General features: G+C 42.9%; 1 protein-coding gene and 1 long non-coding RNA gene across 3 annotated transcripts in view; one reads left to right on the forward strand and one right to left on the reverse strand.

Moving 5' to 3' along the window:
* The window catches only part of PIK3AP1 (phosphoinositide-3-kinase adaptor protein 1), a 138733-nt gene that overhangs the window by 41300 nt on the left and 81037 nt on the right, over nt 1-16396 (forward strand). The window contains exon 1 of one of the 2 annotated variants that reach the window (XM_021672919.2): nt 2860-2912. The exons of the other annotated variant lie outside the window; for it this stretch is intronic. Coding sequence (XP_021528594.1) covers nt 2900-2912 — 13 coding nt within the window. The 5' untranslated portion in view covers nt 2860-2899. Of the gene's footprint in view, nt 1-2859; nt 2913-16396 lie in introns of those variants that run through there. 2 annotated transcript variants of the gene reach the window in all.
* LOC105708237 (uncharacterized) lies at nt 1332-6006 on the reverse strand. Its single transcript, XR_001105270.2, has 2 exons — nt 5858-6006; nt 1332-1436 (listed from the first exon to the last, which is right to left on the reverse strand). It is a non-coding gene; the product is annotated as an uncharacterized LOC105708237 (long non-coding RNA).

The raw sequence follows: 16396 nt of genomic DNA on the forward strand, positions 1-16396 counted from the left end.
ATCCAGTTCTCAGCACATGGTAGCGTCTAGTGCTCAGTAAATGCTTGATGAATGAATTAAGTGAATGGAATATCACTACATCATAGTTTGGCTATAAATAAATAAGATAAAATGATTTGGCTTATGGAAAATGATTTGATTTTATTATCTCAATTTTCAACACAACTGAATTGCCCAGTTTCTGGGATTGTAAGTAACAAGGGAATGAGATGTATAGGAGTGATGCATTGGGTGGGTGCTCATTAATTTATTAGTGGTATTAGTGTCATAAGTAGATTTTTTTGTCAGTACATCTTCTGAAAGGTGTCTTTTCTTACCTTTTTCTAAATCTGAAATACATTTCCAACATCTCTGAATATTCACGGCCTTGCTTATGGCATTGTACTCATAGAATGAGAAACATTTAGACTTCCTGAATGAGGGTTCACCTCTTTAACTGTGGCTTACTGTCCTTACTGCTGCCTATTCTTACATAGTCTTAGGCCACTTTAGCAATTGAATAGCTCCTCTTGGATGACTAGGTGAATTCCAGAAATTTGGGGGGGATTCGCCAATTGCACACTGAACAGTCCAACCTTGTTTTATTTATTTATTTTTAGACATGATGTGGATATCCTTTAGAAATTAACAGAATTGCATGCCCTGGCTTGCAGTTTTTATTTCAGGGCACCTTTTCAGTTCTGTTTGTGACAGTTTTGAGAGAAACATTGATTCTTAACACTGGACCAAATCCCGGAGTCTTCAGCAATGACGGCCACCGTTTGGGGGAATAAGTGTATGTTGCTAAGTGTCTAGAAACCACTTCAAATACCTGTTTTAAGAACCTTGCCACAGTCTGTTTAAATGTAGTTTTTTCAAAATAGATTTTTAATGGTTATCTTCTGAATAACTTGGATTTGCAATTGAAGAGGAAAGCAGCTCTTTAAAAAAAATGTAAATTATATCAGAAATGGAAAAGTATCTAATTCTGTGTGATGGTTGCTATGGTGATGATTGAATGTAAATTTCAGTTTATGGAAAACCCTGTTTAGGTTTTGATTAGAGACCAGAGGTGAGGCTTGGGGTCAGTTGGTGAAGTGGCTAAAAAGCATTTATTAATGAGGTGAAAAGAAAAAAGAATGACAGGGTCACACGCAGCTTGTCCCCCACCCAGGTAGCAGTTGGCACAGGCTTATCTCATCACGGGGAGGCGGTACAAATAAGAGCAGGGAAGAAGAAAGGTGCTTCTCTTCTCTCTTGATTTCTACCTTGAGGAAACTGAAGGAGAGCTTCCTCGGGGAGACGGCAGCTCTTGCAAAGGTGTACTCTCATGTGCCACTGTCATTGGTTTGAAGTAGGCATTTGGTATGTGGGGAAGGAACTTCGGGCATCAGATGCAGGAGCTGGACTCGGCCATCTTGATGACCCTCCAGTCATGATTCCCATCTTTTGAGTACCTACTCCAGCAAGAAGGAAAAAAATCAGCAGAGGAGTAATAACATCGAGTTACCCTAAAGCTTCAATCGTTAGAAATGTAAACTGACCTGGAGAGCAGGCTTTGCCTCTTAAGTTAAGTGATTTAATTTAAGAAGGGATGCTTAAGGATCAGGAGTAACTGATCTGTGAACAGGTGTTTATTTATTGAAATCTTACTCTGTAGTGCTAGCTACTTCATTCTCTAGGATTTGTGTGTAGCTTCTCTAATAGTGCATCCCCCTTTGTTTCTCTCTCTCTCTGTGTAGATATATACATATATTTGTGTGTGCATATTTTTTAAAGACTGTAAGAGTGAGAAAGTATACCAATTACTTTTCATTAACCACATCTATAGAAACCTGGATTTTTAAGTTTAGCAAAATGTGGTCATCACTACCTTCCTGGGTAATTGCACACAGTCATAGTTACTCTGTGATACAGGCACTCAGGATAATTTTAAAAGTGTTCCAGATGCTGTTGCTGCTACCTATGTCCTAAGTAAAATTGGGAGGTCACAAAATTTGCCTTCTGATAAACTTCCAGCTCTTCTTCCCTTGCCCTTCTCCATTATGATTCATCTTCTGTGCAGCAGCCCCCAGTTCAGCACCTTCATATCCAGAGTCACCTACTCTGACTGTGGAAACACCCTACTAGAGCCCCCTTTTGGGCCCAGGTTTCCAGAATGATCTTTCTCTTCAACTCTCTCCCAAACCTGGTTGAAATCTGCTCTCCAAAGAGACTGATCTCAGCATAACATGAGAAAATAATTGGATTAATGGTTGTCCTTGCGGGAGTGTCTAGAGGAGAGCTAGCAGCCCTGGCCTTAGGTTTCGTGGCCAGTTTTTCTCTGACTTTGAAGCATACACAGAAGTCAGACATCACATTTGTCATGGGATGAATTGTGTCTACCTCATATTCATTTGTGGAAGTCCTAACCCTTCGCACCTCAGAACATGACTGGATTTGGAGATAGGGCTTTTAAGAAGGTAATTAAGGTAAAATGAGGACATATAGATGGGCCCTTATCCAATGTGACTGGTGTCTTTAGAAGGAGAGGAGATTAGCATGCAGACATATGCACACACGGAAGAGAGATTATGGAGGACAGAGTGAAAAGCCAGCCATCTGCAACCAAGCGGGGAGGCCGGAGGAAAAAAACCAACCCTGCTGACACCTTGATCTTGGACATGTAGCCTCTAGAATTTTGAGAAAGTCAATTTCTATTGTTCAAGTCCTGCAGTCTGTGGTGTTTTGTTATGGCAGCCCTAGCAAATGAATACAGATTTATAGATGGATAATATACATAGGTGACTGGATGGTTTTTACACTGAGTGACTGAAGCATTATTCAGCATCATCTTGATCTAGTTCAATATGTTAATCCTGAGTTCTGCTTTTAGGTTTATAAAAGCAATTGAACTAGCGCAGCACAGCAGAAATCCAACATGTCATCACCATGTGAGTATGAATTGCAGGATTTATAGTTGACTACTTGTTGAAAAGAAATCAATAGTATGAGTATCAAAGACATAAAATCAACATAAATGCCCATCAATGGTAGACTAGATAAAGCAAATGTGTTACATATACACTGTGGAATATTATGCAGCCATAAAAAAGAATGAGATCATATCCTTTGCTGGAACATGGATGGAGCTGGTGGCCATTATCCTTAGCAAACTAACACAGGGACAGAAAACCAAATACTACATGTTTTCATTTATAACTGGGAACAAAACGATGAGAACAGATGGATACATAGAGGGAAACAACAGACACCAGGGCATTTCTGAGGGTGGAGGGTGGGAGGAGGGAGAGGATCAGAAAAAATAACTATTGGGTCCTAGTACCTTGGAGACAAAATAATCTGTACATCAAACCCTCATGACACCAGTTTACCCATATAACGCATCTGTACATGTGTATCCCTGAACTTAAAAGTTAAAAAGAATCAATAGTATGATGTGGCCACTGAACTACCTTAGTATTAAGCTACCTTAATAAGAGAATAGCTCCTTTGTCCTGGAATAATTTCAATATATTCTACCAAGAATGGTGTTCCATTCTGGGTGCCACCTTTTTAGGAGGAAACTGGTCGACTAGTATATGTCCAGAGACCAACCAGGGAGCCTGCAACCATTTATGCACCATTTTTTGGAAAGCGCTGAGGCTGTTTTCTGAGTTGCAGGGTAAGGGAGATCACTATTTGAGGTGGAGATTGCTGAGAGGCAGGAAGGGTGGACATTATGGTGGAAGTTCCATCTCTCTTTCCACTCTGGGTGATTACAGAGTCAGGGATTGCATGGTACTCCCCTGGGGACTATAATTGTTCATATGAACTAAGTTGGAGCAGTTAGAATGAAGGGAAGTTTCTATTCCATGCTCGTGGGAATATTGTTCTCTTTTCCTCTGGACCTTGTTGTGAGGTGAACCTGTGGCGCCACAGCCATCTTGCCACCAGCTTGAGAATGAAATTTGTGCTGAAGATGATAGAATAGAGAAATGGGAGGAAACTGGGACCTTCGTGATGTGGCTGAACATTTACCAACCCCAAGCCTGCCTGAATGCTGGACTTTGGATTCCAGGAGATAAATGTCCTTAATGTTTAAGGCATTGTGAGTTGGGATTTTTCTTGCTTGCAGCAGAACTATCTGAACAGATTCTGCAGGGTTGGACTAAAGATAAGGATGAGGTTTCACAGATATTAATAATTTGTTTTTTTGTTTGTTTGTTTATTTGTTTTGAGATAGAGTCTTGCTCTGTCGCCCAGGCTGGAGTGCAGTGGTGAGATCTTTGCTCACTGCAACTTCCACCTCCCAGGTTCAAGAAATTCTCCTGCCTCAGCCTCCTGAGTAGCTGGGACTACAGGTGCCTGCCACCACACATGGCTAATTTTTGTGTTTTTAGTAGAGGCAGGGTTTCACCATGTTGGCCAGGCTGATCTCAAACTCCTGAACCTTAAATGATCCACCCAACTCAGCCTCCCAAAGAGCTGGGATTATAACATGAGCCACTGTGCCCAGCCCAGTTATTAATAATTCAAAATGCACGTCAGTGGAGTAGACTCAAGAAGGGGACTCTTGTCATTGTCATATTTAAGTAGAGGTTGACCATGATAAAAAAAAATTCCTTGAGTATAATTTGAACTAAATGATTCTTCAGGTTCTTTCAAACTCTGATCAGCTAAGATTCAAAAATAATTCTCACTAAAGTGTGACTGTCTGTGAAGCTGAACCTTCCCCAGAGCATTTGCATCATCCTCAGTGTGATAACTCAGATGAAGCTTTTATTAGTTGCATGTGGAGGTGGGGGAGGTTTTTGTGCATGAGAACCTTCCAGGTGCTTCTTGCCTACTTGGTATTAGTGGGCCACTCTCCTCTTCCCCTACAGGGGTCTGTGTCTCTACTTTTGGAAGATTGCTGAACCTGAACAAAGAGGAAATAAACTATATTGTGACTGCAGGGTTGGCAAAACATGCCATACAAAGGACAACAATATCATGAAAAGGAAAAGTGAAAAAGAGGAAGGCGTTTAGGCAGTGGGCACAGAGGCTGGCAGGAGTGGCGGAGAGATGGGTCATAGGTTGCAAGATCCCAGGGAAGGAATTTTCTACCTGTTTTAACCCATGCTCCCTTTTGACTCACACCCTCCTTCTATAGTGCATATTATTAAAATAATAGTTTAAATTTTTAGTTATAGTATAGGCCAGGCACAGTGGCTCACGCCTGTCATCCCAGCACATTGGGAGATCGAGGTAGGAGGATCCCTGGAGCCCAGGATTTCGAGACCAACTTGGGTCACATGAAGAAACTCTGCTACAAATTTTTTTTTTTTGAAACGAGTCTCTCTCTGTCACCCAGGCTTGAGTGCAGTGGCGTGATCTCAGCTTACTGCAACCTCCGCCTCCTGTGTTCAAGTGAATCTCCTGCCTCAGCCTCCCAAATCACTGGGACTACAGGTGCCCACCATTATGCCCAGCTAATTTTTTGTATTTTTAGTAGAGATGGGGTTTCATCATGTTGGCAAGGCTGGTCTCGATCTCCTGACCTCAGGTGATTTGCCCACCTAGGCCTCCCAAATGCTGGGATTACAGGCATGAGCCACTGTGCCCGGTCTACACAAATTAAAAAAAAAAATTAGCTGGGCATGGTGGCACACACCTGTAGTCCCAGCTACTTGGGAGGCTGAGGTGGGAGGATCGTTTGAGCCCAGGAGGTCAAGGCTGCAGTGAGCCATGATCACACCACTACACTCCAGTTTTGGCAACAGAGCAAGCAAGACCTTGTCTCTAAGGATAAATAAATAAATAAAATTGTAATATAACATTGGCTATGCTTCTAAAAGCTACACAATTTCTCCATTTTAATTCATCACTCTGGCAAGACCTTTGCAGATACTCTCACCTTCTTCTGAGGAGATGAGAACCCTGGGACAGATTCTTCTTGATCCCGATCCCAATGTTGATTCTAGTGGCTTCTATAACTGTATATAAATGAAGAATGGAAACCATGTTTTGTCCTCACGCTTGTGATTCCAAACCAGAAAGCGTATTGTCTCACTTCATGTCTTGTATTACACGTGACCAAGCTGGGTTTGTTGTAGATAAATGTTTGCGGAGGTCAAAGGCCTTTTAGTGTGTGCGTGTGCTTAGTGAGGAGGTGGTTAGCAAGGCCAGTGGACTCAAAGAGCATCGGGGCAGGACAGCCCCCAAGAAACCAAATGGTTATTTTCCACTCTGTCTTACTTAATACAGAGGAAGACAGAGGACTCTGCCAGGGGAAGTGGCTCACCCAAGGGCAAGTGGTGAATGCTGGGTTTTTGGACAGTCGACCTCAGGGTATGAGTGTGAGAATGCCCAGGTTTTACTGCAGGGTATCATTTCTTAAAGAATGTGGATTTGCAAGGAAGCCAAACATGATTGGTTTTTCAGTTGGTGAGAAGGATAAATGCAAACAAGAGGCAAAAGAAGGTGGTGTGCTGAGGCTAGTTACTGAGTTTGCAGATACTTTTAAGTGTCATGGGGCAGAAGATGGCTGAATCAGCGTTTCTGCCTGGTGATGGCAGTTCTCCCTCTCAAACACTGGGCATGTCTGGCATCAGGTGGGCCCAGCCCTTCCTCACTCTGGCTTGGAAGACCAGTGGAGAGAAACAAGCCATGTTCAGAGATGGGCTCGATGCTCCTGCTGGAGGCCATGTGACGAGTGGGCAGCCTGTTCTCCTGCCCTGAAGCTTACTCTCCACCCCAGCATGACCCCCTCTTTCCTCAGACGGGAAGGCCTAGCTTGGCTTTGTTGGGAGGGTCCAGCCTGTCCTTGACTTTGTGTCCTTTCCTGTCCAATCTCAGGCTGAGACTGGCAGCTCAAGTGTTAGATTCCAGCTCCAACACGGAAACTCAAAACTCCCTAGAAAAGTCCCTGTGAAATGGAGATGATTATTCTGCAAGACATAGTTTGACCAGTTTTATAAGCTGTTAATTATTAAACAAAATCAATGTTTTTAGGTTTAATTTGGACTCTTTCAGTTAGAATAACTGAAGGTCATTCTTTCAAAGAAAAAAAAAAAAACTAACAACAACAACAAAACAAACCCAGAAAGTCCCTGTGTGTGTCTTTGGTGACCCTCTTGGAAAAGGGAATTGGGGAAAAGGCCTCTAAGGCAGCAGTGAAAGAGTAAGAGCCTGGCTTCCATGTATCCGAAGTTCCTTGTTTGTTGGTTCTTGGTCATTACTGTCACCAAGACCTGAGGATCAGCAAGGCTGGGAGAGGCCTGAGCAGGATCAGCTGGGGCCGTGAAACCTGTAATGGCCTCGGGTCAGAGCCAGCCCAACAAGGGGACACTCTGTGACTCCAGTAAGATGTAGGGGCCACTGGCCAGCAGTAACCAGCCATGACCACTATCAGTTGGCTAAAGTCCAAAAAAAAAAAGTGGATAGAGCATAGCAGAGTCTTGTCTCTCAGAGCCTGGAGATGATCCCGTTCTTGGGGTGAAGCTTCCCGACAATGCTTGCTTTCAGAGACAGGTGATGGTTTCACAGCTGGCATGGGACAGGTTGAGGACACTGCCAGTGACAAGCAGAAGAGAAGAGAGGAGGTTATGGCTGTAGGTAGATTCTGGCACAATGCAACCCACCCTGGCAGCCCCTGCTGGAAAGAGCCAAACTGGTGCTTAAGTCACTCTGACCTTTCATTTGTAGGCAAACTGGTTTGGTCGTTTGAATTGTCATACTGCCAAACTATGGTTTTAGGCTACGTCCCACGTCCCTGTGATGGCCTCATATAATTCTAATACGAGCATGCAACCATGGCAGGTGTTCTTAAGTCATAACTGCTAATAGAAGTACTTGGTGAATAATAAATTATTATTATTGTTATTAAAATTAACAGTCAGCTTCCTTTTATTGAGCACTTACTATGTGGCAGACACAGTGTTCAACAATAACAGTACTGAGAGGTAGGAATTATAATCGCTATTTTATAAATAAGGAAAATGAGGCTTTCGGAGATCAAGTAACTTGCCCAAGATAGCCAGCCAGTAATAGCAGGGACTCAGTCCATGTTATGTGAACTCTAAACTCCATGTTCTGAAGCACTGCCATGTACGTGGTGGCCATGCGAATATGCCTGGCAGATCTCCAGTTGCCGGGAGTAGAACTAACCAAGGGCTCCTGTGCCACCCTCTGAATCCATCACAGCTTCTGACCAAGGCCCTGCTTTCTGTAGGCTGCTCCCAGCTAATAACTGGGCATGGCAGGGATATTAGGCCCACACAAGACTCTCCAATGGCCAACTTCTGCTTGAGGACCCCCTGACAGATTTGCACAACTTTCCTTAGCCCATTTGTGGTCTAGGACACTTGCACCCAACCTTCCTTCACCCCTCTTATTCATTTGGGCTCAGACAGCTACAAGGTTCTCCCACCCTCCCTCCTCATTTTCCTTCCCAGGGACTTTCCCTGACAAAATCTTTGTATGGCCAGGTGCAGTGGCTCACACCTGTAATCCTAGCACTTGGGGAGGCTGAAGCGGGAGGATCACCTGAGGTCAGGGGTTCGAGGCCAGCCTGGCCAACATGGCGAAAACCTGTTTCTACTAAAAATTCAAAAATTAGCTGGGTGTGGTAATGCATGCCTGTAATCCCAGCTACTTGGGAGTCTGAGGCAGGAGAATTGCTTGAACCTAGGAGGTGGAGGTTGCAGTGAACTGAGATCGCACTACTGCATTCCAGCCTGGACAACAGAGTGAGACTCCATCTCAAAATACAAAATAAAACAAAACACCTTGTATGTTTAATCTCATTTTAGCCTTTGTTTCTCGGAAGACTGGGACTAACACAGTGTACCATGCAGAATTTTCAGGGCAGCTTGGTTCAGGCTGCTACCATAAATTAGAGGGTTAGACAGTTTCCTGCTTGTCTCCAGATTCCACGATAAAAGCCTCCAGGCATGAAGCCTTGCAGTGGTCCTCCCTGAGGTGTTGTTTTCCCTGCTAGTAACTTAGGTGGTTGGTCTTATCTCATTCATCGATTCATCCATTCATGCAAGAAGCATATATTGATTTCTCACTATATTCTAAGCCCTGGGGATACAAAGATGAATGAATGCCAGGGAATCTGTTCTCACAGTCTAGTAGAAGAACAATTTGGTCAACAGATAAACAACACTAATTGATTTAACTTTGTCTCACACTTTTCAGTTTTCAAAGGGCTTCTGCATGTTGATCACTTAATTCCAATAAGCCTGTGCAGCAGACCAGGCAGGCATAAATAAACCCATCTTAAAGGAGAGGAAATTGAAGCTTAGAAATGTCAAGATTACCCAGGAAGTGGCAGAGGTGGGACTTGAATCCAGGTCTTCCGTGGCTGAACTGAATGTGCTTTTCCAGAATCTGTTAGTTAACTGCCTTTGTGTTGCTAGGAAATATTAGAGAATATCTTTAGAGCCTTGGCCTTAGTAGCCCTGCTTTTAATATTGGGCTACTAAGGCCAGCAACTCCTGGGTTAAAGGAGTTTTAATTTTGGTGTGTAATTATTTAAGGAGAATTTGGAATGCCCATCTTGTTTCATATTTCTTTAAGCCCTTCACTAAGAGGCATCACGCCCCCACCTACACCCAGCCTTGACCAAGCCACAAAACCAGACTCTGTGTTTCTTGGTGAGGGGTTAAGAATAGAAAGTTACCCTTCCTGAAAATGGAAAGTGAAACTGACCAGCCAGTTCCATTGTTTCAGCTGGTCAGAATGCAAAGGGTCAGCATAAGTGGGGGAAAGTAAACACCATTTCAGCCTTTCCTGGGACTTTGACCCTGAAGTGGGAAAGAGACAAAAGGGAAGAAATTTTACTCTCAATTTCTTCAGCTTAGTGATTGTCAAGAGCTGCCTTCAGCCTCTCAGTTCTTGACTTAGTGAAAATAAATCACATTTATGTGGCCTGCCCCAAACAAAGCCCATTTGTCCATCCTCACACCAGTAAATCCAGACATCAGTGTCTGTCTAGATAAGAATTGATTCTTGAACCAGGAAACCAAGAAGAGCCTGTGAAAACATGAGTTATTAATGGCCTCATGACAAGCCTGCGTTGTGCCATTTGAACGAAATTTACATAGGGAGAGGAAGCACATTTATAAGTGTCGGAAAGAGATGAAGAAAGAGGAAGCCTTTTGGGGGACTGCGGTAGCTCCTGCTTTGTTAGCAACACTGGGGTTTCCTGAACGAGGAAACAGGGGCCTGCAGGCCTCCAGACCTGGGTGCCTGCAGGGAGCAGTGTCTCACAGGTGTGGCTCATGGGATGCAGGTGGATGGTGCTCCCTAAGGATCTTGATAAACCCGGCCAAGGAAGCTTTCCTGTGCTCTTCTGGTTGCCTGTGCTTGGTGGATGCACCCAAGACGCTGAATCCAGGATAGAGGTGGGTTTTTGTGCAGCTCATTTACCATGGTGGGAAAGTAGATTTTTCCCCAACCCTTCCCAGGTTTATATCCTAGAGACTGGTTGAGGGACTGTCAGTCGTGGCTGGGAAGCAGCTCACCTAGTAGAATCTTTTCTCCTTTTGGGTCATGTTTTCTGAGAGTGGCTGTTCCTTCTGTTCTTCTGCTCACCAGATCTGGAGTTGGGAACTTTGAATTCTACACGTGGTTCTACCATTAAACCAGAAGCTTATGATTTAGGGCCAGTCAGTTTATGGCCCGTGCCTCTATTTTTCCATCTACAAAATGGAGATAGTCATCTCTGTCACATGTGCCTGGAGACACTGAAAGGAACAAATGAGATCATATCAAAAAGTTCAGAGGCACTGGGCACTGAGGCAACTCCAACTGACCCTGGACTTCTTGGTTGAGGATACAGCAGCTCTATTTGGGAAAGCTTCCTGAAGGTTGAATTTTTGGAAGAAAGTTAGAGGGCCCAGCCCCAGCTGGAGAGGACTGGGAGAGCCGCAGGCAGGTTTTATCACCGGTGGACAAGGGTGAGCACCACAGCACTTTCATTGGTTGTCATGGCAGCCTCAGCTGTTTTGCTATTTTTGTTCAAGCTGAAGAGCAGGTAGGGTGGGTTGGGGAGGGGAAGGGAAAAGCTGTAGTCCTTTGTTTTTAAAAAACAACAAGAAATGAAAACTTGGAATAGCTCATTTAGAGCTAATAGTTCATTCATTTAAGGGGGCAAGGAGTGCTGGATAAAAGTCTTAGGGACCTGAGGTCATCTCTCTTACTGTCCTGCTCCCTTGATCTTGAACCTTAAGTACCTTGAGGAGGGCCAGGTGAATTACCTGATGAATGAAGAAAATACTGCTTCTTGTCTGTGTGAGCTGTAAAAGATTTGGGCTGATGTCGGTAGACCCTTGACCCAGAACCCTCCACCCAGCGCTGCAAATTCACTGATGTGCAGTGAAGCCAGGCAGCCTTAGGAGTCTGCATCTGGCACAGAACAGAGAGATGGCAAACTGATTGTATATGACAGGTGAACCCACCTGCATCCCAAAAGTTAGCAGCTCCAGCTGCCTCTGGAAGCCAGCGTAAGACTGTGGAAGGAGTGGATTCATTCCTCCTCCTTCATTTCTACAACTTTCTCTTCGTTTCTGGGGAGACATTGTAACCACCATGATTGTATTTTTTGTTGTTGTTTTTTTGAGACAAGGTGTCACTTTGTTGCCCAGGCTGGAATGCAGTGGTACAATCATGGCTCACTGCAGCCTCAGTGCAGGTTTGACCTCCCTGGGCCCAAGTGATCCTCCCATTTCAACCTCCCAAGTAGCTGGAACTACAGGCATGCACCATGCCAAACTAAACTTTGTATTTTTTGTAGAGACAGTTTTGCATGTTGCCAAGGCTGGTCTTGAACTCCTGGCCTCGAGCGATCTGCTTGCTTTGGCCTCCAAAAGTGCTGAGATTACAGGTGTGAGCCATTATGCCTGGCCATGACTGTATTTAAAGTCTGAGTTAGGAAAGTGTCCATAGGACTCCGCCTTATCTTTCTGGCATCATGAGGATGATGATAATGATGATGATGATGGTGATGAGAACAATTACTGATGTCACTTTAACTCACACTAACACCTCTAAATAATTGTCACCTCCTCCCTCCCCTGACTTTAATGCCAGTAAGATATGTGGTGGGTAAGAAACTGGCATTCCGCTGACCCCCTTACCAGCAGTCTGAGGACTGTATGTGACTTTGAGGGTAGCTGGTGACTTGCAGGTTGGGCATATCTGTCTCTCTCTGTCGGGAGCTTTGTAAGTGAAAAGGGTTAGTTGGACAGGAAATTCAATACCCATTAACCAAGGTGGGTGAACAAGGGAGAAGAAAGACCCATGGTGATGACTAAAATGAAAAAGCGGTCTTGATGTTTGCCAGGAAGGTGGGGGAAGGTGAGGGGTTACTGAAACTTAAGATTTAAGTCCCACCATTGCAAGCTTCTCACCTCTCACCCTGTGAACCCACATGTATTTGCAGTAGAGCAAAGGCTTCTTCACTGGGGTCCACGCGCTGGGAATTTGGACACTAGGCCAGGCTTGAGGTTTCCTTTTGTGCTTTCTAAGGACATGACAATAGCTGTGATGCTGAATTTCTGAGCTAATAGTCAGTGTAAACAGGAGACATGTTTATAGTCTACTTCAGAATCATTTTCTAAGCATATTGTAAAGCATGCTTGTGGTACATTTGCAGACATTGGTTAATTATAGCATCTTATTTGTTCTTGAAAGCAGATAGAGCAGGATGTTGACTTGGTAACATGTTGTTAGCCACTGGTTTGTGTTATTTTATGCGACTGAAGGCAGCGCTTGCTCGGGCTGGGATGGATGGTCAGCCACTCATCTTCTCAGTTTTGACTAGACTTTACAAAAGAGCTGATACATTCTGCCTGAATGTCTAGAATTATTTCAAAAACAAGCAAAGACAGTTTTCAACTTAAGCAAAATAAACTGCATTTTCAATGTGTATTTTACAGAATTTCCTTTCCTCCTGAATACTTTTTGCTGACAGTTCTCCAATATACAGCCTGAACTCCGCTGCATGGCACAGGGTCCTCTCAGACACCCAAACTCCCTTCCCCTCACACATAGCCCTTCCCCCGCATAGAGGGGGTTCCCTGTGCCCCAGACACACCATATGCTTTTGTGCCTTTGTTCCTTTAATCACGCCTTCCCTCTGCCAGGAAAGTCCTCCCAACTCTCCTGTGTGGTCTCCCCAGTACCAGTGAGAACAGAAATTTTCTCACTCTTCCATTTCTTGGGGACCCTGGGATAGGCTTTGAATATTTATTATTCATTGATAAATTGTGAGTATTTATTTGTTGAAGAGATAAGGAAATGAACAATGAATTATTTTATTACTTTAACTAGCAAATATCATGCCTTTTTCACAGAAGGGTAACTGCAGCATCCCAATGCTATTTGACTGAGGGGAACAAAGCTTGCCTTCGTCATCCCTTAGGAAGTTTTTATCAACTTCTCAATTTTTCATGTGCAAACACTTTTCTAAACACTTAGAAACATTAACTTAATTTAGTTCTATTTATAGTCTCATCATACAGGTTGGTCCCTGGTGATAAGGTATCACATAATTCTCTTTTTTTTTTTTTCTGAGACAGGGTTTCGCTCTGTCCCCCAGGCTGGAGTGCAGTGGTACGATCTCAAATCACTGCAACCTCCACCTCCTGAGTAGCTGGGACCACAGGCACACACCACCACGTCCAGCTAATTTTTTACATTTTTTGTAGAGATGGGGGTCTCACAATGAGGCCCAGGCTGGTCTCAAACTCCTGAGCTTAAGTTATACGCCCAACCCAGCCTCCCAAAGTGCTTGGATTACAGGCATGAGCCACCTCACCCTGTCTCTCTGTTTTCTTCATGTGGGTCCTCATCTTCCCAATTTGGTTAGAAGCTCCTTAAGGGACACAGCTGTATGGGACACGCTTCTGGGATTCCCTCATGGGATCCAGGCCAATGCTAGAACGCGGCAGATGTATTTAGTAGATTCTTGCCTCATGACTAGGAAACTTCGTAGTAAGCTCAGGTTTTGGAACATTTTGAAAAATAGCTGTTTCACGATTTCATCATTGTGGCTTAGGTAGGATGAATGAACATCTTAACAGCTGAGAAATTTCATCCTGAGTGGAAAAGCCTCTGGAAGTTTCTCCAAACCTTGGGTAACTCTCAGTATTCCTGTCCCATTTGTGTGGTGGTTAAATTTTATTTTGTTTTGTTTTTGAGATGGAGTCTCACTCTGTCATCCAGGCTGGAGTGCGGTGGTGCAATCTCGGCTCACTGTGGCCTCCGCCTACCAGGTTCAAGCGATTCTCCTCCCTCAGCCTCCCGAGTAGCTGGGATTATAGGCATGCACCACCATGCCTGGCTAATTTTTGTATTTTTTCAGTAGAGATGGGATTTCACCATGTTGGTCAGCCTGATTTCAAGCTCCTGACCTTAAGTGATCTGTCTGCCTCGGTCACCCAAAGTGCTGGGATTACAAGCGTGAGCCACTGTACCCGGCCCCTTGTGGTGGTTAAATCTGAGTCCTCAACTTGAAATACAAATGCAGAGGAAACACAGCCCTTTTTTCCATGAACCCCAACACTTGGGTTGTTTGTCTGCATCCTTCTAAGAAATCTTTGAATCTTCTTCACTCTTTCTTTTATCAGCCGCACTGGAAGTCTTGGACGTGAACCATGATACCCGCCCTCCTTCGTCCCAGCACAGAGACACACAGGTTTCCCTGACTGGCCCCAGTGACTGTTTCTGTTTAATTCCATTTGTTACTAGATTGGCGGCAAGCTCTTAAATCTCAAGTGAAACTTATCTCCTTAGTTTCCTTCTCTGTTCACTTTATTTTTCCTTGTTTCTGAAACTTGGAGAAAGAATTCAGCATGTTTATGCTACAAGCCTTCATCCTGCCTCCCACCTTGACTTGGTAAAGTTATTTAAATTAAAAAAATTAGTTTAACAAAATGGAAGCAATATAGCATAATGCAGTGTTTCCCAAATGTCAGTCATTTGAGAACCACCAACCTTGTTTTTGGCTTATGTTTGTACCATAGTGCTACTGTTTTCTTACCATACAATTTACACATTTTAAGTGTACAACTCAGCATTTTTTGGTGTATGAGGTTAATTTTCAAAAGTTGTGGTAAAATGTAGGTAACAGAGTATTTGTAATTCCAACCAATTTAAAGTATACAATTCAGTGGCATTAATTACATTCACAATGCTATGCAACCATCACCACTATTTCCAAAATTTTCCCATTGTGCTATTAACTTTATATTTTCTTTAAATCAATTTATATTTTCTAAGTAAGTTTATTTTAAAAGGAAACTTTGCCCCTGTACATGAAAAACAAAAAAAAACAGTATCTCTTGATATAGATGGAAGGTAGATATAAAAATAGAGATAATAAAAAGTACACATTGGTATTACATTCTGTGGTATACAGATTCCTACAGAAGCCTGTGAGCTTAGGGCACTGTCCCCTCTATGGTGCAAAAGGAGACATGCATGGTAAAGAGGTGTTGAAGGCATCCTCTTACTAATTGAAGTCTTTGTTTTTGATATAAGTGAAACTGAAAGATTTGAAAGGGGATTGCTTTCTTTTTTTTTTTTTTTTTTTTTTTTTTTTCCTTCATTGTTAATATCTTGATACAGTTACAGGTTTGCTTTAATAAATATAGGTGAACTTTGGGTTTCTGTATTTATTTATTTATTTATTTATTTATTTATTTTTTATCTCTTTTGTGATCCTGTTCTACAGAAATGATTACTCCACTGAATTTCTTTCTTTCTTTTTTTTTTTTTTTAGAGAAAGAGAGAGAGAGAATAGGAAGGAGAAAAAAGGAAGAGAAAGAGAGAGAGAGAATGGGGAGGAGGGAGAAGAAAAAGAAAGAGGGAGAGAGAATGGGAGTATTGCTTTCTTGCCCAGGCTAGAATGCAATTTAGTAATGGGTATTGAAAACCTCTTTTATACTGATAATTATACTTAATGATGTAATCAGGAAGGAGTAAGGGAAGAAGATAACAAACAAACAGCCAACCAATATTTAATTTAAACCTATGAAATGCTATGCGATTACTGAGGAGTGATTTACTTCCAATTATATAGTCACCTTTGGAATAGGTGTGAGGTGGTAATGTATGTTTTGTGTATTTGAAGTGGAGAGTACTATAAATATTTATTAAGTTTACTTGTTCCGGGTCTGAGTTCAAGTTCTGAATATCCTTGTTAATTTTCTATCTCGTTGATCTATAGAATCGTTAGCTCTTCTTGTTGCATTGATCCTTTTGCCATTATGTAATGTCATTCCTCGCCTCTTTTGATCTTTGTTGCTTTAAAGTCTACTTTATCAGAGGTGAGAATTGCATCTGCTGCTTTTTGTTTATTAGTTTATTTTTACTCTCTGTTCAATTGGTAAATCTTCCTCCTTCTCTCTGAGTCTTTGTGTATTGTTTCATGTAAGATGGGCCC

This window comes from Aotus nancymaae, unplaced genomic scaffold (assembly GCF_030222135.1).
Source record: "Aotus nancymaae isolate 86718 unplaced genomic scaffold, 86718_ANA_hifiasm-v0.15.2.pri h1tg000010l, whole genome shotgun sequence".
Taxonomy (NCBI): domain Eukaryota; kingdom Metazoa; phylum Chordata; class Mammalia; order Primates; family Aotidae; genus Aotus; species Aotus nancymaae.